General features: G+C 39.3%; 1 protein-coding gene and 1 pseudogene across 1 annotated transcript in view; one reads left to right on the top strand and one right to left on the bottom strand.

Moving 5' to 3' along the window:
* FGF18 (fibroblast growth factor 18) overlaps positions 1-23,155 on the top strand; it is a 59,255-nt gene that overhangs the window by 18,308 nt on the left and 17,792 nt on the right. The window contains exon 2 of the mRNA XM_063291284.1: positions 18,705-18,811. Coding sequence (XP_063147354.1) covers positions 18,705-18,811 — 107 coding nt within the window. The remainder of the gene's footprint in view (positions 1-18,704; positions 18,812-23,155) is intronic.
* On the bottom strand, positions 19,946-20,102 carry LOC134488655 (U4 spliceosomal RNA; annotated as a pseudogene).

Below are 23,155 nucleotides of genomic sequence, written 5' to 3'. Positions count from 1 at the left end.
CAGCTAATGAGGGTATATGATGCTATTCTAACAGTCTTTGCTTTTTCCTAAACATGCCCCAGATCACCCAAACAAACCAACAAATGCTGCTCTCTCTACACTTATTGTGAGAATTCTACCTGGCGTGAGGCAAGATGCTGTGTATTGACCAATTGGTTGGATGCAAAACCTTCGGCAGTCACACTTTTCTAGGACTAGCCATATGGTAGACTCAGGATTCACCCCCCACCCTCGTGATTATCCTTTTCCTGTGTACAAAAACCCTCCAAGGAGCAACTCCCAATCTTATTAAACTCCCTTTGAGACAGCCTTTAAGTGGGAAAGGTTTTATAATTTGCACTTAGGATCATGCAATTAATCCTGGCATCTTCTTGGTTTTTTTTTTAAATCCCTGCAAAAGACACATTATCTACATGCTGAATGGAATTTAAAATTAGATCTCTCCAGAGAATGATATTTGAAGCATAGGAGTCAATTAAAAATCAGGCATTTCCCTCTATTTCTTCTCACTGCTTATACTAAAGAGATAAAATATAAACCATGGCAAAATATGACAGTTAGAAGGTTTTTTGTTGACAAGCAATCAGTTCTAGATATTTTAGCTTTGGGACCACTGATATTTAGATAATACCTTGTTCTAAGGGTATGTATAGGTTCTGTAACAAATTATTTGCTCATGATTTTGGTTCTTGCTAGGAAAGTCCTGTACTCATAAAGAAGAATTGTATACTGCAGTTTACTTTGATCTTGATGTTTGCATTGAGAAAGTCAGCAATTCAGAGATTAAATTAGTATCACAAATATTTCCTGTAAGTGGCAAGAAGAAACAATCTATATGAGCCCAGATGCCTTAAGAAAATTAACTTGTACATTCTGTTGGAGCTGTAAGGATGGAAGATACAAAAAACATTGGTCAGTTGATAATACAGTTTATAAGCAGACTACTTCTAAATCTCTAGTACTTTTAATTGGTGTAGATTTACACCTTCTTCATGAAAACCAAATGATTTTAGGCAAGAAAACCAAGTGGGTCAACTCCACAAAGTTTTGGCATATGAATGGAAATGCCTATGTTTACCCTGCCCAATCTTTTCCCACAATTCTCTGAATCACATGGCACAAGATGCAAACCTGGCTTATTTTCCCATGCTTTCTTTGAGCATGCATGGTAAAGCTGCCTAGAAAATCTAGGCCTACTAGGTGCATGGAAAAGTCCAGATTGGTCCTGAAGTTTGAAGCCCCCAGAGTATTTCAGGTGGGAGCTTCTCCAGGCTGTGGGTTGCCTGGGCCCTGCTTCCACTCCAGTATGGAATATCAGTATTAAGTACGCCTTAGTCATTGCATTGCCCTCCCACTGCAGAAATGAAATAGTAGAGTCAAGGTCTCTTCCTAAATTGTTATTCAGTTCAGAATGTTTAGATTGAATCAAAGCAATTCTACAATGGGATCTGTGTTGAGAGAGGGCAGTTTAGGAAGTGTGATTCTTGCTGCAAGCTTGTCAAAAAATGGCCTTTTATACAGTAAAAGAACAGACAACCATGCTCCAGAGAGCTTGCAATCCAAATAAGAACACATTGAACCAGTTCGCACATGATGATAAACTGTGGTTTGTTTAACCATCTTTTATTGAATAAACCACAACTGAATCTGTTCATACATGTGCTATGCCAAACCCCAACAAATCACATTTGATAGGTTCACCCAGCATCCTCAACTCTCAGTGAGGACTTACATATCACAATTGCTCCATTGACGTATCATGTTATGCCCAAATCAATAAATTTGGTTTTCACAATATGCTAAGACATATTGTGCTGAATCATAGACTACTAACCTCAATTTAATCTAGCCTAAACTGTTGTGTAACTCATTCATTATAGATTAGTGTAGTATGAAAACACAATCACTGAAAACAGGCAAAGAAAATGGGAGTTGTGCAATGATTACTACATATTTACAGGGAACTGGTTTTCAGATATCAGCAACTTCTCAAAGCAATTTACCGTAACACTGAAACAACATATGATTTTTTAAAAAGGAACTGCCAGGGCACAGAGTTGTTAAGCTAACTGGTTAGGCTAAAGAACAGAATACGAAGAATATTTTAGTGTTGTTCCATCATTTAATTTATAACCTAATGTTCTAGGAAACTCAAATGTGAGACAAGGCATCCAAAGCGGATGATGACTTCCTTCTCTGAATTTCTCACAGTAATTACATTCTAGACTTTGTATGAGGAAAGACGTGTTAGTCTATGGCGGCAAAAAATCAGGAGGAGTCTGGTAGCTTTGACTCACAAATTTTATTCAAAGTCATCAGCTTTGTGGGCTGCAGCTCACTTCATCCGATAAATAGAGTGGAGTGAGCTGCAGCTCACAAAAGCTTAGGTGTTTTAATAAAATTTGTTAGTTGGAAAAGATGCTACAGATTCCTTCTAGACTTCATTAGGTATATGGTTGATGGGTAATCCAAAAAGTGGGGGGGGGGGGGTTTGAAATGCAAAAACAACATTCAGTATTCAAATACTTCCATGCTTAGTTGCTGGACAATCCAACTCAGCTAAAAAAAATCACCCTAATGAGAAATATGCATGAGCATAGCAGGAAAAAGCAGAAAACAATAGAGAGCTTTTGTTTTATTTTGGGGCATTTGTATACATTATCTGTATCAAAAATTACAGTGACTATATTATTGTATACTTTGTTTTTGTCTAACACCTTTCTTGCCTTGAATTTTTGGGATCCATACTCAGCTTCAGATGGCCTTTTAGAGACGGCATTTCTGTTATTTGCTAGACGAGTGGAATAAAGACTCTGTGTGTGTTTGTGTGTGTTTGTGTGTGTGTGTGTGTAAGTGTAAGTGTAAGTATTGCATATGACTGAAAAAAGAAAGAGTAAAACTCAACCAAAAGCATAGACTTAGTTTGTTGGAGCTAAGTGAGTAAAGTCTGACACAAAATAACATGCAATTTGTGGAAATATTGTGCAAATTAATCATGTCAACTTTGTTACCAAGACTTGACCAGACATGCAAAGGAACTGTGATTGCTGAGAAAAACCCCTAGTGCCTATCAGAAACCATAAGGACCCATAAGGTGCCAAGCACAGACTTAATTGGTCTGTTTACACTGTGGAGGTCCTGGGTGGCTGTCAAACTCATCTGGACCAGGAAGTGATCTGATAAAGGCAAAGGGCAGATGGAAATGCCCTCCATATCCAGATCACCACACATCTGTTACTGTCTTAATTTCATTTCAGTTACTTAATTAAAATTAAAATCTAAATCGAATCCCTCCAAATCAGTTTCTGTTATGCTCACATCTTTGCTTTGAGTTCATCTAATTTGAAGTGCAGCATTTGGAATACCACTCAAAAGCCAAAAAGAGTCCATGTCTTGAAAATGTAGCTCACTCCTACTCTGAAGTGTGTAGATGGTGTAAGTATGGAGAGTTCTCTCCCCTTTTATTCTCACAACTATCTAATGAGACAGTGACTGGCCCCAAATCACCAACTTCACAGTTTAAGGTGGACTTGAACCTAATTCTCCCAGGGCCAAGTCCTATTGCTATTGTATGCTGGCAAGTTCATATTTTGAGGTGGCTTCTTTTTAGGATGATCTGACTTGTGCTTTGCATGCCTTGAGCTTCCAGACCAGTTGAACAGGAAGTGTTGTCAAAACACTGACAAAATCCTTGCCATTGGCGAGGGTGAGTGAAGCCCCCATGTATTGTGCGGGTTTGTTTTTTGTTCCTATCTGGCTTTTATGTCATCCTTGCCATCTTTTATTCTTCATTTTTGCTTGTTGCTGTACTTTTTCCTGTTTCTAATGTTTTTGTTTGTGAACTGTCGAGAGTTGTTGGGAGTCAGGTGGCATATAAATTTAGACACATAAATGAAATCAGTGCACGCCAGACAGTTTCCTAGAGCAGACTGATATGTCATAGGAAATCTTTAAAAATGTAGTTGTATCTCCTGATTATGTCCAGGACAGTCAGTAGGAGGTGAAACACTAGCAAACTGGGTCAGATATTTTACTCTTTCATTAAGGAAGCTGGTTCTGGTCTGCTCCATAATACTTTATCTCAGCTTGCTCTCTGGATTCAAGGTGAAGGCGTCCTTATAATTTACTGCTCCCATTCTTACAGTTTATCAGTATGAAACCTAGACATCATTTGAGTGATCTAAAATTTTCTTATTTGGGCAAATACTTTGTCAAAGAGAAACCAGGTAAAAGATGTATGTCAAATTTGCTTGCAAAATGGGAGGGAAGGGGGGGAAATAGATGAGCCCATGACTTGCTTCTAAACTCTAGCTATTTGCTCCAAGGTTACTATTTCTATATTTTGTTTCTTTAAGAGATTATGGAGAACATTAGCCTATCTTTGCTACTGCTGTGCCAACTTTGGAGTGCTGAAAGAAGTATTCTTCTATCTTTAATGTGATTTTTGAACAGAAGCCTCGAAAACTATGTACAGGTTTTTTTAATGAACAGCACAGAGAGGTTGGGCTCACTTCCATGTGAGGTCTGAAACATTTCTTCTGAATAATTTTTGTAGCATGTGGAACCCCAGGCTTTATTAGCCTTGAATAACAGTGTGCTCTTATGTAAACTTCTTGGTAGCATCTGCAGATATTTTCCTTCCACTTAACAGTCCTTTAAATTCAAACCCTGATGATGCTTCATAAATAAACACAGAAAAAAAAAAATCCCAAGAGTTCTTTTAGATTTATAATACAGTAGAAGTCCATGTGTGGCCTTTAAAGATGATCAACCTAAGATCAATGTAAGTCTAGTTGGTGTCATTAGCTACGTATTATTATTATAATACATATTATTAGCTAAATGACAGCTAAATATACATTATTTATTTTTGGTGGAGATGATAATATTGGTTTTACTGGCCTGTAGAAAACTAGACTTCCTTCTAAGTCTATTCAGTTGACATGTAAGAAAAAATTGTAAGGCATGTAAACTGCCAAGAGTCCTTTGGGATTTCAGCAGTCTATAAATGTGAATAATAAACAAATTATTCTCTTCTATCTTTTTCTGCCATTAACAAATGCCAGAAAAAAATACCTTCTTTCTCATTCCCAAATTTGTACATAGTTCTCCTTAATAAACTAAGTTGTATGTGCAACTTTTTCTAAAGTAAGATTTTAAAGAAATGTACCAGTTCTAACATGTATTCTTTTGTTATGCAGCTTTCCAAAATATACCCTCCTTTTTGAATATGCCTGTTTATTTTACATGAATGCTGGAGTGGAGAATGCTGGATTCTAGATTTTGTGAATTTGCACCAGGGTGGAATCTGTTGTGGCAAAGCATGTCAGTTTGGTCCTACTGAACTCAGACTTGGATTTATTTTAGACCCTTTGTAGAAGTCTCAAGATTCCTTTCTACAACTGAAGGTCTTGGTTTTTATGATGGAAAGTGTTTTTCTCATTAAAAGAAGGGAACCTTTGGCTTATCCAGCATAGCCAATACTGTGCAACTAGTTTCTTAATCAAGGGTACTCTGGTAAGTTATCACTTGGCCACATGGTAGCATCCATCCATAGCAGCATCAGAATTGCAGATGAAAACAGTCCCACCAGCTTGAGATGTTGCTGTACAATTGGCTTTCTTGCCTGAATCAAATTGAATTATCCATTCAGTCGCATCCGACCCTTGGCAATTCCATAAGCCAGCTCTCTCCATGATCTCCGATCCTGTACAGCTTCCTTCAGTTGCTCTATATTCTGGCCTGTGTCTGCTTTGATTACATCCAACCAGCGCGTTCTTTGGCGTCCTTGTCGTCTTTTGCCACTGACCGTTCCAAACATAACGTCTTTCTCCAACGATGTTGATCTCAGGACATGACCGAAGTAATTAAGTCTAAGTTTTGTTGTTTTTCCTTCTAGTGAAATGTCCGGTTTTATGCGCTTCAACACTTCTTTATTTGTTATTTTTGCAGTCCAAGGGATGCCCAAGAGCTTCCTCCAATACCATAGTTCAAAAGAGCCAATTTTCCTTCTATCCAACTTTTTCATCATCCAACTTTCACAGCCATATGTAGTTGTGGGGAACATGATAGTGCGGACTAGTCTACACTTAGTCGTCATGCTGACATCCTTGCTTTTCCAAATTTGATTCATACTCCTCATTGCTGTGCGATCCAGCATGATTTGGTGTTTAATTTCTCGGCTGCATTTGCCATTTTGATTGACCAGTGACCCTAAAAAGGTCAATTCTTCCACGCATTCCACCTCCTCTCTATCAATTACTATTCTGATGTTTCCATTCCTTGCAGTTGTCATGAGTCTGGTCTTTTTGATATTCAGAAAGAGGCCAAACTTCTCGCTTTCTTCTTTGAGTCTCATGATTAGGTGCTTTAGGCCTTCCTGGGATTCTGAGAGAAGGGTTGTATCATCTGCATATTGAAGGTTATTGATGTTTCTTCCGCCAATTTTTACCCCAATTTTTGATTCGTCTAGCTCCAGTTTCCTGATGATCACTTTGGTGTACAAACTGAATAAGAAAGGTGACAGAATGCAACCTTGTCACACACCTTTCTCGATCTTGAACCAATCAGTGTCTCCGTATTGGGTTCATACAGTGGCTTCCTGATTCACATACAGTGATTTCACCAACTTCACCCAATGTAGTGGCACCCCAAGGTCTGCTAGGGCTCTCCACAGTTGGTCATGGGTAACACAATCAAAAGCTTTCTTGCCCAGAAGCTGCAATTTCCGGCCCTTCAGCACTCATAGGAAGCACATTAGCAACCCTTTATCTGCACTTACGGGTTCTCTGTGAATTTCCTTCATTCTCTGAGAGGCAGTGAATGAACGGGAGAGAAGCTGCTGACCTGGAAGCACAATAGTGCTGCTGAACTTCTACCATGGACCAATAATGAGAAGAAAGAATAAGGTGAGGGAAAAGGCCCAATATGTGGCCTGCATCTGGAGCCTGGTGAACAGTTGAACCGCTGTCGGAATGCCTCAGATATCTCACCTCTCACACAGCTGGAGGAAAACTAAAGGCTATAGAGTAGGGAAAGAGAAAGGAGGCCCTTGTGTGTGCACAGAGCCCCTCCCTGCAGCCATGCTGATGTTGCCCCCAGTTTTCTTACAGTGCATTGAAAGATAAAACTGAACCTCTGAAGTTGTTCTGCAAACTGAAGGAAAAAAGAGGCTTGCAAGGACCTTCTGGATAACATCTTTGGCTGAGGGAGCTTGCCTCCTGAAAGAGATGGCTGTTGCCTAGTCAAGGGAAATGCTATCTGCACATTCTTGGAAGTCAGTCTCATCACACAAGTTAATACTGCTTTCTAAGTACCTAAAACCTAAAACTGTTAATGGAGGCTCTTCAATCATGCTGCTTCATTAGCAAAGGTTTATGATTTGGGGTGCTCTGTCTTCAGTGGCCTTTCCCCATCCCTGCCCTTCAGATGGGTTGGGATTACAATTCCCATAATTGCCACCTGGGATCCCTCTATATCTATAAATTGTAAACCGCCCAGAGTCCCTTTTGGGAGCTGGGTGGTGATAAATTTGATTAATAAATAAATAAATAATTTATGGGACCAGAAGTCGAACTCATCTGGAAGGCAACAGCTGGGGGAAGGCTGATATAAAGAACTGAATGCTGTACTAAAATGACTCCTGTGAGTGACATTTTGGGACAGGACTGGGCATGATAAGAACACAATTTGATAGCTCAGAACAGCAATCTCAGGGACAGCAGTGGAAAAATAGGCCACACCATCCCTGGATGGGGGTGGTGGTGGTGGTGGAAGGTAACTGAACAGAGAGGAATATGAAAGAGAAAGAAGCCCTGTTTAAATGTTACAAAAATGGAGTTAAAATTCAACAGGCAAATTGCCCCTCCCAAGTAATGGCTACTACTGTAATCCTGAAAGACATCCATGTCTGTAATTATTTGGCATCTCCACACCCCTTCCTTTGTCTTCAGTAGTACCTTCTGTTCTTCTCTCAGGGAATGTAAGATGATCCTCCCCATCATGTTCACAGGGAATTTGGGAAGAAATAACATCTTGTCTTCCTATTGGGTTAGGAAATGTGGACTGTTGTTACCTAACTCACTAGAGAGCCATGAAGTCCCACTTAACTATTATCTCCATCCAAGATTAGTCTTGCATCTTTCTAAGTTTCCTAGTTATTTCTTGTATGTCCTACACCGTCATAAGCAATTGCTAGAACCTGATGATTGCAGAGATCAGTTTTCACACAAGTGAATTTTAATCGTGCTTTGAAAAATTGGCTTTCCAATTAGTTAAAGCATTGCAAGTGAAATTTTGAGCTGAATTAGGTTATTTATGACCTGGCTTACTGAAGATGGATAGTACAAAATTGTAATGGTGGATTTTAGAATATAACCTGAATATGCCAAAAAGAACATAGTATTTTGTGTTTCTCAGGCGTGTTTTATAATCAGGCAGGAGAGAAAGCAATACCCCAAGAAATCTTACTAAAAATCAATCCCAAGTGGAAAATGCCATAAAGTTTACAAAATTCAAAACTCTCCTACTAATAACACATTGTCTATACACAGGAGCAGTAGGTGGCAGTGCCCTAACACTAAAAGTTCAAGGCCCTATGGATTAGATCCTGACTTCCATAAGTGGATTCTTTACAGAATGGAGAACTTTCAGCTCTGTCTTTTCTATCCTATAGAAGATTGGGAGCCCTACAGAAACTTATAGTATGGGCTGCAGCAAAACCTGCTTTTCTTTTGTGCCCATTTATGGAAACCTCTGTTTGATCCAAGCCTCAATATTTTATTTTATTTTATTATTTATTTTCTATCCCGCCTTTGTTATTTTTATAAATAACTCAAGGTGGCGAACATACCTAATACTCCTTACTTCTCCTATTTCCCCCACAACAACAACCTTGTGAGGTGAGTTGGGCTGAGAGAGAGAGAAACTGGCCCAAGGTCACCCAGCCAGCTTTCATGCCCAAAGCGGGACTAGAACTCACAGTCTCCTGGTTTCTAGCCCGTTCCATTAACCACTAGACCAAACTGGCTCTTCTACCTCAATTTGTCCAGTAATGTTTAGTATAGACTACTGCAATGCGCTCTACATGGGGCTATCCTTGAAGAGTATCCAGAAGCTTCAGCTGGTCCAGAATGCGGCTGCGTGGGCTATTTTTGGCGCCCCTAGAAGGGCGCACATAACATCTTTGCTACATGAGCTGCTTTGGATACCAGTTTGCTTCCGGGTTTAATTCAAGGTGTTGGTTATCACCTTTAAAGCCCTACATGGCATGGGACTGGGTTACCTGAGGAACCGCCTCTTCCCCGTATCATCAGCCTGTCCCACCCATTCATGCAGAGAGGGCATGCTGTGGACCCTGTCAATAAGAGAATTCCATCTGGCAGGGTCCAGGAGGCGGGCCTTCTCAGCAGTAGCGCCCGCCCTTTGGAACATCTTGTCCCCAGAGGTAAGATTAGCCGCATCGCTTTTAGCCTTCCGGAGGAAGTTGAAGACCTGGCTCTGCCACTGGGCTTGGGGCAGGGAGGAGAATTGGCATACTTGGGGTTGGCTGGTGCCTTGAAGTGCCCCTCCTACATGATGGTTGACGAGATCATAGCCATCTGGATTTTATGAGCTGGGGTAGTTAAGAAATTGTTTTGGTTTTTAATGAGATTTTATTGGAATTTTACTGTGTTTTTATTTCAGTTTTTATTGTATATTTATTCTGTGCTGTAAACTGCCCAGAGTCCCTCTGGTTGGAGGAGATGGGCGGTGACAAATTAGATAGATAGATAGATAGATAGATAGATAGATAGATAGATAGATAGATAGATAGATAAATGTTTTGTTTGTTTGTTTTAGGAATCCATGAAGTACACCCATTGTTCATTCTTTGGGATTATTATTTCCCTTGTGTCCTACTACCTGAATTCTAGATCCACAAGAATCTTTCCTGCTGGGCAGAGTAGCATAGGGCAAACTTACTTTCAGGATATTTTTCACTTTGCTGGGAGAACAAAGTTACAAGGAGCTCCGTTGATTAAATATACACAACTTACATATTCCCATTTGTAAAATAAATCATTTTTTCAACTTTTATTAGTGGGCACAGAGTAATAAAACCTGCTCACCATACAGAGAAAATAACATCTTCTTATATGAGGCATAGCTTGTAATCTGAATTCACCCAGCCCTTTTAAATGTTCAACAAATTCCTCCTGATTAACTTGTGTTTGGAGCAGTTATAATCACAACAGCATGGGACCTTGGAGACACTGGCTTTTGGACAGGGTTGTGAGTGGCCTAGAGAGAGACTGATGTGGGAAGAGAATATGGTGTGCTGTTATTTCTCCTCCTGTGCAACAGGAATAAATTTTTGAGCTGCCCAGGATGGATTGGTGATACAGTTCCAAGTAAATAGAGATCAACTGAACCTCTGGCCAGAAGTAGTACCATTTTGAAGATGTTCCCATAACTTAGGCTCTCTGCTTTCATTATTTATTGTTTCCTCCTATAGTATATCAAGCTTCTTTTCTAGCTTTTACTTTGGCAGCAGAAATAAAAAGGATATGTGATGAGCAGAGGTTCTGCTGAATTCTAAACGTACTTGACTTCCTGTCCAATTCTCTGAAACCTGGACTGAATGGCCAGCAGAGTATCCTAAATGGGACTCAGATTGCTCCCTAAAGATTCTTCCCCTGTGGCCAGTCAACATGTATCGGATGGGGAGTTCAAATACAAGCACAGAGAAGCATGAAAACACAACAATCTACTGGAACTTATTTAATGTCTCACTGTGCTATGCATGAACAAACAAACTCCAGACAGAGTGATGTTCACAGTATCAGGCACAAAATAGGCAGAGCTTCTGTTAGCTTAGGCCTTGACTGATGCAAATCTGTTTAGTTCAATTCTGCCATCTGGAAGCATCATGCTTTAGAATGTATTGATGTAATTATTGTCTACATTTGTATAAGCCAACAGGAAACTCTTTTTTTGTCGTCTTCTTTAGGAATGGGTATATAAAATTGGTTATCACATGAAACTACTGTATGCAACAACATAGAAAATTCATATCCCTTGTTCACTGCCAATTGTTTTGTTTTCTCTACACTTCATTTGAGTAGATGTTAGATTTGGCCTCAAGTGTGAACTGAGTTATTCTAGTAAATAAAAATGGAAGCCTCGGAAGCCCATAAAAATCCATTGAATTATCATAGTAAAATACACTATTTAGCCATTTATAAAGTAATAGAGGCTGGGAAGGCTTGAGAGCAAAACAGTTGTAAATAATGCTGCATTTTTCATACAGGATTTTTATAGAGTGTTTTGATTAACCATTGCATAAGGAAAGAAAATGCAATATATATTGGATAGCTATGTCTAATGAATTTTGATGCAATTCTAATTGTTGTGATCCTGTTTTATACATATGGAATAATTTCTGAGCAAATAAAACAATTTTTATTATTTTTATTCAGCCTTTTGTCCATAAAATCCATTTAAAGGCCATCAGTGTGGATGCCTGGTTCCAGCCATTAGACAAGCTTGGCAAAACTACTTGCAGACTGGTTGCATGCAGGTTTTACTGGGTGGGTGAAAGGGAGTACTGCTTCCAAATTGATTCTGAATGATGATTTTGTTAAGGAAGGGAGGTTCTTGGGGGCATTGGTTCAACCTAATCCATAGGGTAGTTGCTGTGGGAAATATTGGAGAGGCAAGTATGATATACATTATCTTGCACTCTTGGAGGAAAGGCAGAATACAATCAGAGCTGGGGGCGGAGGGGCAGGATTGATTATGTGCTATCAAGTTGGTGTTGATTCTTAGTGTCCACATACTGTAGATAGATTTTCTCCAGGATGATATTTCTCCAACCGGTCCTTCACATCATCCAGTGGTGCAAGAAATAAAGTGGTGGGGGAGGGAAGTTACACAACTGTGTATGACTAATTTACACAACTGATACAATACATTTCATCTGAAAAGCACCAATCTTCTGGCAATAATTCAGGAAAATCATTGGTTCATTTTGGCCCTATCTAACACGGTTTCTGTTACTATCTCTTCTCCATGATAGGCTGTTAGTTCATTTCTCTTCTTCATGTGGATTCAAGAAGCAGAGGAAAAAAAATAACACAAGCCAGCCGTAGTGTAAACGAGGATATTTTTAGTGGGTGTAACTTTGTTGGCCTTGATTTGCCAGCTGAACCTGCCCTATTTCTTCAAAAAGAAGAGAAATTCCCCCTGCAAGTAGTCCTGGCCTGAGCTTTGAGGGTATCTCAGGGTGGGGCGGGGACTGTACAAAATGACCTGGGTGCGAGACCCTGCTCTAAAAGAGAAGGAGAATATTAGGCACACTGTGACAGAAATGAACAGAGCACTTTACAATTAAATAGGAGAACTGGCTTGGAAAAGATTGGAGATGTTTACCATATATCCAAGATTTTCCTTACGCACCATTTTCATTGTTTTATTTTTATTGCTTTATTCACAGGTTTGTAACTCAAGCAGAGGTTTGTGGAAAAGAGAGTATAATACTGATAGCTTCTCCGTCCCATCCCTTTTATGTAACTAATAGTTTCTTTTGCTAGTAGGTGTTGCTTCAACATCTCCTGTGCACGAGAGCAAAGGGGAAGGGAAAACGATGTGTTTATATGAATAAGATTTCAGTATGTAGGCAGTATAGATTCTCCCACTTATGCATAGTCTGTAGATTTTATTACTCTCCGCAGACTTTACATAATTTTGGCATAGCTCCCTCTTCGTTATGTCATGATTGTGATGTGGATGGAAGGTCATTCTATCATGTATCATAGGATTCAACTTTGGGGTTCTAAATGTGAGCTGCGCCCGGAACTATTTCAGGTACTTTAAGAGCTGCTTCACACATTGCAATTTTCTGACACACAGAAAGGATTCCTCTTTATAGAACTGTATGGCTTGCTTCTTTTTGTATCACAAATATCTGAAGTAGTTTTCTGAACTGTGCATTAAAAAAATACAACTAGCTCATTTTTCTACATTATTTTTGTGCAAAAAAATTATATTGGGTACTGGTGATTTCTAAGCATGTGCGCAAAGGAGAATCTTTCCTTGGCTGGATGAGAGATTAGCAGGAAATTCCAAGGCTGTAGGCTAACTTGCAAAAAAAAAAAAATCTGGATGAGGGCAGTGGTAAACCACTTCCATATTGTTGCCAAAAAACCTAGATGTCCATGTAATTGAGTGAGTTTTTACCTTGTAGCGAAGTCAACAATTAGTGAATGCCATCAAGACTAATCCAAAAGTATTCTGTGATCAAAGCAAGATAATTTGTTCTTTCACCTACATGTAAATAGTTTTATTTGAATTAAAAAGAAAATGAGGTCATATGTTATATTTTATTTATTTTTATTTATTTATTTATCCAATTTGTCCCCGTCCTTCTCCTCCCATTGGGGGACTCTGGGTGGTTTACAACAATCAATTAAAACAACAATAATAAAATATACAGTATAAAGTTACAATAATAAATAATATAAATAAGAGTAAAGATATATTTGTTTTAGAAAGCCAGCTAGAAAGGCAGTCTTGAAAATTGTGCAAATTTATTCTCAGAAAATGGAAATATTCAAGTTCCTCAGGTTATGCTAACCTTTTCACTGATCCTCTGAGTGGTATCGTGTGATCATTTCTCTTTGCAGGTACAGTTGGCTTGTGTCCCGTCCGAAGAGAACAGAATTTTCATTCATCAAATAGGCTGTTTTGCCTTTCCATTCCTTTGCAGACCCCCATGCTCCTCAGATTGGATCTCTCCAGATATGGCCTGAGAGGTTGCAGAAGAGTGGTTTGGAGAAACAAATTAATAAATCCTTGTGGACATTTCCAACAAGATGCAACGTATCTTAGGAAACTTTTTTTTTTTTGCCAAGGAAACTCACATTGCTGAACCCAAACCTTTAGACAAACTTTAAAAAGAGTAAGAAAGAATAAGAGTAAGGAAGAGTAAATGCAGGAGACAGAAAAAGGAAATTTGGCTAAATCTTGTTTCTACTAACACCATTCTCCGTATCTTTCTATCCTTGCAAATCATCCTTGTCCCACCATATCCATATGTTCTTTAACTTCTCAACTCTGTCTTTCTGAGGACCCCTTAAATCCATCTAGCCACAACCATTTGCACTTAACATAGTACACTTATGGTGATCTATTATTTGCTTACAATAATCTCTTTTTGAATATTTTCACAATCACAAGATCTACGGACTGGTCTGTCGGGACCTGCATCTGAAATTGTGGTTGCTTATGCCACGTAGATGAAAAGAATTATAAATTTGTTTGTTTCTCAGTGGTTGAATTTGCTTACAAACCTGTTGGCACTACCCCTTGAATTTGCTAAAGGAGTGCATTGCAGCTGGCTTTTTCCTCAAGAGACAAACCTCATAGCAGGCTATACATTACATTTGATTCAGGAGAGGTTGGTTTGGGGGAAGGATATATGTGTGCATAAAGTTTCCCTTGCCTGCTATCTTTTTCTCTGAAATTCCTTCCTCTTGAGGTTCTTACTCTGTTGAGTTCCAGCCTATGTTTATTTTGCAAATGTGGGCCTAGGTGTCCTGGGTGTTAAGCCAAGCTAGGGATGGAAGTTGTGCTGGAATGGCTAAGCACTCTTTTCTGTTCTACCCCTTCTCTCATGCACATAAGAGAAGAATTCTGCGAAGAAGTCAGGTCTATAGGTTTTCAATAATACGTTGCTGCAGTGTAATGTGTAGTTCGCAACTTTGTAATGGCATTTATTTATTTATTTATCAAATTTATATAGCTGCCCATCTCACAGATGTGACTCAATGGTAAATATGATGCTGTTTAAAAAATATTATCCCACCATAAAGACTTCTTTAAGAGGTTGGTTGAAAATGTAGAACCACGGGTACACTGCAGTTCCACTTCACAATATAGAACTGGGTGAAAACTATCCCAGCTTCATCAGTCCAAGCACATTCCATGCCCTATGAAAGTCAGCAGTGGGCAATAAGCCCTGTCCAAGCGAGCTATAATTGGGTGTTTAAATGCAAGTACAGGGCTGCACAAATGCTGGCCACACCCCATGTCACTGTGGAGGCTGGCCACACCCTCGTGTCCCCAGTTTGCTGAGTAGCAAAGTCTAGAAAGGAGGGAGCAACTGTTCAATTCACTTGAACGCAAATAGTGCTCTCCTCAGTGATTGATGATCCTGATAAAGCAGGGTCACCATCAGTCCTTCTAAGAGCTGTACTTACTCCCCCCTTCAGATTTACTTGCTCAGTGCAGAAAAGTTGAGAACTGTAGGAGGAGAGCTAGCATGTACAATCCTATCCTTTAATACAAATGTAAGAAGTTGGGTGCAGTGTTCCAGCGGTGTTAACACCCCAGCAGGACGAAAGTTCTTTATGATCAATATATAAACAACAACAGATGAAATCAGGATTGCCTTCTCTTAGTGTGCCCTTTTGCCTAATTGCCTTTATATATCCCAGAACTAGACTCACAGCCTCTAATATGGATGGATTCAGACTGTGGGCCATGATCCTTAGGATCCCTAGCCCATTTGCCTCCTCACAAATTCACATTACCTGATTCTTTACATCAGAAGAGGGCAGCTTTGTCCAAGGCAAGAGGTCCCACTGGGTCTTTGGGTAGGATGCCAGCAGCCATGCACTTGATTTTGTTGTATGGGGATAAGTTCATCAATTGGTGTTAAGTTTAAAATGGGTATGTCATTCTGTCCCCCCGGGTCTCATTAAAAATGCCAATACGGTGACAACTTCTGGAGATCTCTGGGAGTGAAGCCCAAGGTTTTCAAGGATCATAAGCTTACCTGGAATCACATGTGCACCTTTGTGGTTGATTAAAATGAGGTGCAGTTCTTTCCAGGTAGGCATGCTCTGGTCCACTCTACCATGTTGTTTCTAAACTGTGTGCATTTGAAAATGGTTTTCCGGTGGCAACTGCTTCTTGTTTTGAGGTGGTTGGATGTTGTTCCTGGTGCTTTTCCAGGAAGGTTACCTGCTTCCTGGAAGTTGTGCCTTGCTTTATTCTTGCCAGCATAAAGCTTTGGCTATACCATTCTTAAAGCCTAGTCAAAAAGCAGAAAAGGCTATTTTTCATTTCTTCCAAAAGTATTCCATTATTTTATTGGCTCTTCACAATTTATTCAAATGTTGTACTTGAAAAAAAACAGGGGCTATCATATTTTAATTAGTCACTGTGTCAAAGGAGAGCTACATTAATTATTGGAAATCACGCCATCCAGATGGTTTTAATTTTCACAGCAGGGAACTGACATCTTTTTAAGGTGATACTTTTCAAATTAAAATCAGCCTGGGTATTACTCATACTTGTTTTAGTTTGAGAGTGAGGTGATGTATCTTGTAGTTTGAAACTGCCCAGCTTTCCTTGGAGTGGTTTGGAGTGGAGAGGCGCACGTGCATTTTGAAAGAGGCCGAGCCATTTGCTTTAACATGATTGAAATTGACAATTTGGCTCCAGAGAATGGAGGATGGGAGATATGCAATCTTTTTGTCATTAGGATTTGTTATTGAATCTACAGGACAGAGTTTGCCAAAACTTGTTTTTATCTGACAGTCAACATTATACGTAGCAAAAAAAAAGTTGAAGGACTGAATTCCCTGAGCTCTTGACCTATAACTGCAGCAACACTGGCAGACAGAAGCAGTAAAGTTAACTTGCAGTTATGCCAGCCAACATGCAAACTTTCCTCATACTGGGTTACTCCATTGGCTTTTCTTGCCCAGTGTTGTCTGTTTTGACTGGCAGCAGCTCTCTTGGACCCCAGAAAGAGCCCTTTCTCATGACTCTTTGGCAAATCTCTTTTCCTGTTCCTTATGGGTCTTTCTTACCATCTCTGCTAACATCTTCCTTGCAGGCATCTTTTTTTTAACCAAGGAACACCTGCTGTCTCTTTTCCAAAGCATCTGTTCACAGCTCTCTCTGAAACAGCTGACCCTGGTTCCTGGAACCTGGCTCACTGGTCTTCTGTGCAGTCGAGGATTGCCTCCTTTGGACTTACAACCATGATGTGAATAAGTTCTCCTGTGGTCCATCTTTGATCAACTGCAATTTAGGGTTTGAGTTTGGTCTGGTCAGATTAGGTTAATTTATTTATTCTAACTCTGCAGCATGAGGCTCCTTAAAATTAATGGACTTAAATTAGGAATGTACCTGCCCTTACTTTTTTGCACCACAATGAATGGTCATTTCAACCTATAGATAGATTAGATCATTCCAAATCCAAAAAATCTTCATACAGTTAGCAAACTCATTTTCCAATATGGATCTTCCCATTGCTAAAATTGTGCTATGCGTAAACAATATGGGGCTATAAACAGGCTCAGGGAGAAGTCAAGATCTATACTGTAGAATGTGGGGAAAAAACTCTTAAGGAAGAGTAGAGGAAACCCTTGACCAAGCTAAAAAGGCCTGAACTTGCACTGTGGCTTCAAATGCTGCCTCACATTTTTTGGGCGTAGGGTGGGAAGAGGTTCAAAGAGGAGGAATGCATTAGAATAACCTGAAAGAAGACACGATTGGTTGGCTGAAGTCTCTGACAGGAACACAAGACAATATATTATTTTACTGTAGGTGTCTCATGTCACACACTGTTTGGGCATGATTTCTATTATTGTGAGCTGCTATTGGTATCATATTCCTCTTACTTTTGAGGCTGCAGTGATGAGCTGCCCCATGTGGAGGAATGTTTTAATGTATGAATTTCAGTGCATGATAAAATAAGCATGAACCCATTTGTTTTGGAAGAAAAACAAAAAAAATCTTAAGTACACTCAATGAATGTATGTTCCATCTTTGGTGTATTAGGATAATGTATGGATGGGGTAAAGCCTAATATGGAGAATTTTCAGAGAAAATTCAGCCAAGCAGACAACTTTTTTCTAGTGGGAAGTAAGAAAATAATCTCAGGCATTTTTTTTGGAAATATCTTCTGAAAAATCTCAGCTTGGCTTTAGCTGGCATCCTTCTAGATAGTGCCATCCCGAGACAGTTGATTATCAAAAGAGGAGAGTAATTGGTAGCTCTGATCTCCTTTAAAAAGTTTTGCTGCACCATTTGAGATGCCAATTCCTGCCAGCAGTTATTGCCCCATCTCATGATGCCATCTGGAACAGGTGGCTTCCCCAGGACTGCATTTAGAGGACCAGCTTTCCTTCTCATTAAATTCTTTATTTGCTCCCATACAAAGTGGTAATAGGAGAGTAGCAGTAGCAACTCACCTTCCCATCCCCTTCTTTTTCTTAATTTACCTGGATTGGCTTGGGGAGGGGGGAGGGGGCTGTATAATCAGCAGAATAGTTTTGTGATATATAGTACAATCTGGAACCAGTAATTTCCAGATGCCCCCTGAAATTTGAAAGAAGGTGGTTTGTTTTGTGGAACTAATGCTATTCTCACTTCTGCGGTGTTCTTTTGATTAGAGTTGTCGTGCTCTCTGTCCTTCTGTTAAAAAGCAACTGTATGCCACAGCATAAGTTTTCCTTATGCTATTTAATGGATCACTTATGAGAATTGGTGTGCTTCTTTGGTGTTGCATCCCTCCAGCCATATAGCAACTCTGTCTCTGATCTGGAGAACATATAAGGGGGCATCTTCTTCATTCACTCTATGACCAGTCTGGTAAATGCTTGTATTTTTTTCCCCTTTTTCCCTTCTTCTTCCTCTTCCTTTACAAGCCCAGCTTCTAGTGGAAACAGACACATTTGGCAGTCAAGTCCGGATCAAAGGGAAAGAGACAGACTTTTACCTTTGCATGAACAGGAAAGGCAAGCTGGTAGGGAAGGTAAGTGTTTTCTATTAATTCATTTGTAATATGAGTGTTACCTTTAGCAGTGACTGTGAACTCCCATAATGATGTGTTCTGAACTTTGCCTGTCAACCCCAAATGAAAAGCAGGACTTGAGGAATGTGGAATTCTTCAAGCATTCATGCTTTTACTTAAAAAAAAACCCAGAAAAAAAGGAAAAGAAACCCCCTAACTCATAAAATTAAGTACTGTGGCTAACCACTGGGGTTTTATTACTGATTTCTCTGGGTACATGCAGGTTTCCATTTTACAGTTGCATAAATTGTTAAAAGATGTGCGTCTCTCTTTCTCTCTCCAAAACAATTGGGAGTTTGCATTACATGATAGAAATCTCTCTTACCTTGGTGGTTTAAACAGGCAGAAACAGAAACAGAAAACTGCAGAAACATTTTAAGATGTTAGACAGTGAGGTATCACTCTTAAAATAAGAACAGTTTAAAATGAAATGATATTGCAATCTTTAGATCTTATTGGGGATGGGCTTTATGCTTCTTACATTACAAGAATATTTCATTACCTTTGATCTTCACACAGTTACACACACTGGAAGTATGCAATGAATTAGATAGCATTTGCCCATGCAATAGTCTTTTAGCTGCTAGTTTCAGATTAAAATGAATTCCATTACTTTCGGGGGGTGGTTCCCACCCATGTTTTGCTCTTGCTGGTTGTTTGTGTCACACTTTTGGCTAGCATGGAGTTTGACACAGGCAGGCAATGGGCAATTCAGACAGCAGAGATTTTAAAAAGGACCTTCCCTGCCTCACTTCCAGAATTAACTCTTATGTTGGTATCAGAATTGTTTTGGGGGGTGGGGGGAGAAACCTAAGTGTTTGGTGGTGGGAGGCAGTGTGAATTTAGTTTAGAGAAAGCAGAGCCGTAGGTCGGCAAGCCATGTTCTCAAATAAAAACCAGGTGCAGAAAGATATGTTACTTAGTTTTGAGCAAATTTTGCGTGAATTGTGCCTTCAAATATGGGAACCCCTACAATCCCTCCTGATGTCTGTTGGACTGATGGTGGGCTGTTAGAGCCACTATGAAGAGGCAGTGACCAGCAACCCAAAAGGCTTTTTACAGTGCTCCTATATTTCTTGGCAACATTTGTGTTTTGTTTGTTTAGACACTGAATAGATAACACTGCTTTCCCATTGACTAGGAAAACGAGTGTTAGAAACAAACTGGTGAAGAATTGGGAAAAGTTTTCAATTAGCAATAATCGTGCCTCGGATAAACCTTATTGGCTACAATACTGCCACTGCACAAATAAATAAAACTGGCAAATAAATAAAATTGGCAGGGAATACTTTTATTCACAATAGCAGATTTTTTCAGCTGATAAAGGTGATATTACTGGATCAGGAGATCAGCATTTAGCAACAATGGTAGTACAATATAGTGATTATTATCAGATTAGGATGGAGAGATCCAGCTTCAGATCGATATTTAGCCACCTAGAGATCTTCAGCTATTCACTGATTCTCAACCTGATCTGCTTCTCAAGTATGCTGTAAGAGTAGAGAGGGAAAGGAAGAAATCTGTATACTTCCTGGTTTTCATGCAGGGATGGAAGGGTATAAATTAATAAAAAGCAATACAGTAATTATTTGGAAAATCATTTCTATCCCACTATTCAAATTATTATTGGATTATTATTAATAAAGAATAATACTTCATATCATGTGTTTGACGTACAAAGCACCACATTCATTATAATTCTTCCAACAGTCCTTAAAGGTGGATCTGTATTGTTAGTTATTCTAATATTCCAGATAGAACAGGGGAAGATTGCCACTGAGAGAGACTTACCTACTGACATGTAACAAGATCTCATAAAGGGTGAAACTTGGATCAGGGACTTCTGGAATTGCAGTCCTATAAATCACTGGGCTGCATCAGACATCATCTGCACCAATTGGTGCTATTACCTTACCATCTCTTACTCTCTTATATTAGCGTGATATGTAAGATCAGAAAAGAAATACCCATCCTAAGCAAACAGTTGGGCTACAATAACTGCCCAGAGTCACTGGGAGTCAGGCAGCAAATACATTTGAATAATAATAATAATAATAATAATTTCCTGCAATCTTGTTCACTGGTCAGGCTGACAGGAGGAAATGGGAATTTTAGTCCAACCCATCAAGGCTACTGGTTGGAGGATGGTGGTTTAGCTGTCTCCATGGCTTTTGATAGCTTTTGACATGGAAAGTATTTATTTTTCATCCAAACTTTATTTTAATCAACTGAACAGGGAGATCTATTTTTTTTTCCATAGATTTCTTCTATTTTTTAAAACTGGTGTTAGACTATCAACCTAAAAACTAGTGTTTTGTTTGCATGTGTGTGTCTATAACCTCACTGTAAAATATCACCTTTGATTCTTATCCTGGCCTTCCTTTTCTTGCCCCAATTCCTGACAAGTTCAACAAATAGATTGGCTTGACCAAGAGGGAAACTGTATGAACATTCTGTTATAGAAGCAAAATTTTCCAGCCCAGTTGCTTTATCCATATTAATAGCATCCTAAGGCAGGTGGGGTGGGGATAGGTGGGGGAAGACACAAAACAAGAAAAAAATGTTAGTGATACTGAAGGTTATGTTCACCATTAATATCCTAGCTTCAGCTCTTTTTCTGGCAATAACTTGAGTAATTGCACTTTTAATATACTCAACGGCCAATAAAGCTCACAATACATCTTTGTGCCTGGGTTAAGATACAGATATTTAAGTCCACCCTGGGAGGGAAGAATCCCAATAAGCGATTTTGCCAATAACGAAAGTGTGGGCTGTGATGCCTCCCCCCCCATTCCTTTCTTACTTACTTACTCAACATCTGGCTTTCTTCTTTTTCCCAGTGAACATCTTTGGTTTCTTCCCCAGCTGAAAACCTGGTTTGAGTTTTTAAGCCTTGGTTTCCTATTATCATCTGCAAAGGGCATTACAAATAAGCAGGGGAGTCTGAGTAGGGCCAGGGTTTTGAGAAACAGGATGAGCAACCTGCCTTGTGATTTGTTAGGCCAGGTCCATTTGTAAGTGGCAGTCATCCCCAGACCAAAGAAGAATGAGATTCTCCGTCTTTCCTTCATCAAAGCTAAATTAGATCTCCACCAGTTCTCCTGTGCTAAGGCTTCCAGTGGAGTTTTTTTTCAAGATCTTGGAATGTAATCTCTCTGGAATTTGCTCTCATTCTCTCTCTCCCACACACACACACTTTTTTTTTTCTTGTTCATTATTGTTTGTCACTTCACAGCTCAATTTGGCCATGATATTACGAGCAGGATTCTAAATCTGTTTATTGTATGTTTGTGTTCTGTGCATATACACAGCTGGTCTACATTAACAAAAAATGTAGTCTAATCAGCCAACATAGCAAATACTGTGAGTGTAGACAAGGCTAATAGTTTTAAACATGAATAGGCTAGTCAAGGTCAAGTCTATATTTCATGTAGTTTATTCCAACTTCAGTGCAGGTGAGCCTGTCTTCACTAGCTATTCCCTTTCTTTGATACTGAAACAAGCTTTTGTTCTTTTTTATGTTGAAATTTGCTCTTTTGATCACTGCACAGATAACAGAAAATATGCAACAATAATTATGATGATGTATAATAATAGACCCTGTGCGTCTTCCACTGTTCAGAGGCTGTTGTGCAAAATGCCCCAAAGCTGTTTTTTTTTTAAGCATCCCAGGAATCTTTATTCCCTGAATTTGGCTTCTGAACTACAGTCTTTTTCTTGTCAGAAGCACATCCAGCATTAGGCCCAATGTCAGATTTACTGTTGTTCCTATCATATAGCTGTTTGCATGTTCAGTGCAATCAGTTTTCCTCCGCTGGACCTAATGTCTGTGCAACAAACTGATAACAGAAGAGTAGCTGTCACTGTTTCGGTATAGGGTGAAGGTTTCAGCAATATTGGTGTACAGTATCACAACACTTCTGGTGCATCCTTCTGCCAATTACATGTTTTAATGTTCAATTTCTAGACACGTAGTGATCTTTATTAAATATAATACTAGTGACATTAACATAAGAATGGTGCAAACCAAAAATACAATACAAATATGGAACTTAACTGTAGACAGATAATCTTTAGAGTTGTGGCTTCTCTTGAGCTTTTAGAGTGCAGTGGATTACAAATCTCAATCATCATTTGCATTTTAAATAACCCCTCAGTCATACATAAATCAATGAGATCATTTCCAGTAAGCCTAAGATCTATACTGGCATTAAGTCTGTCTTCATATTCTTCAAAGGAAATGGTGGCAAGCTGTGGTCCAAGCAGATGGTTTTAGATAATGTATTGCTTGGCTCATGGAACGTG

Source organism: Candoia aspera, chromosome 1 (assembly GCF_035149785.1).
Source record: "Candoia aspera isolate rCanAsp1 chromosome 1, rCanAsp1.hap2, whole genome shotgun sequence".
NCBI classification, from domain to species: domain Eukaryota; kingdom Metazoa; phylum Chordata; class Lepidosauria; order Squamata; family Boidae; genus Candoia; species Candoia aspera.
This window is presented reverse-complemented; position numbering and strand designations above follow the sequence as displayed.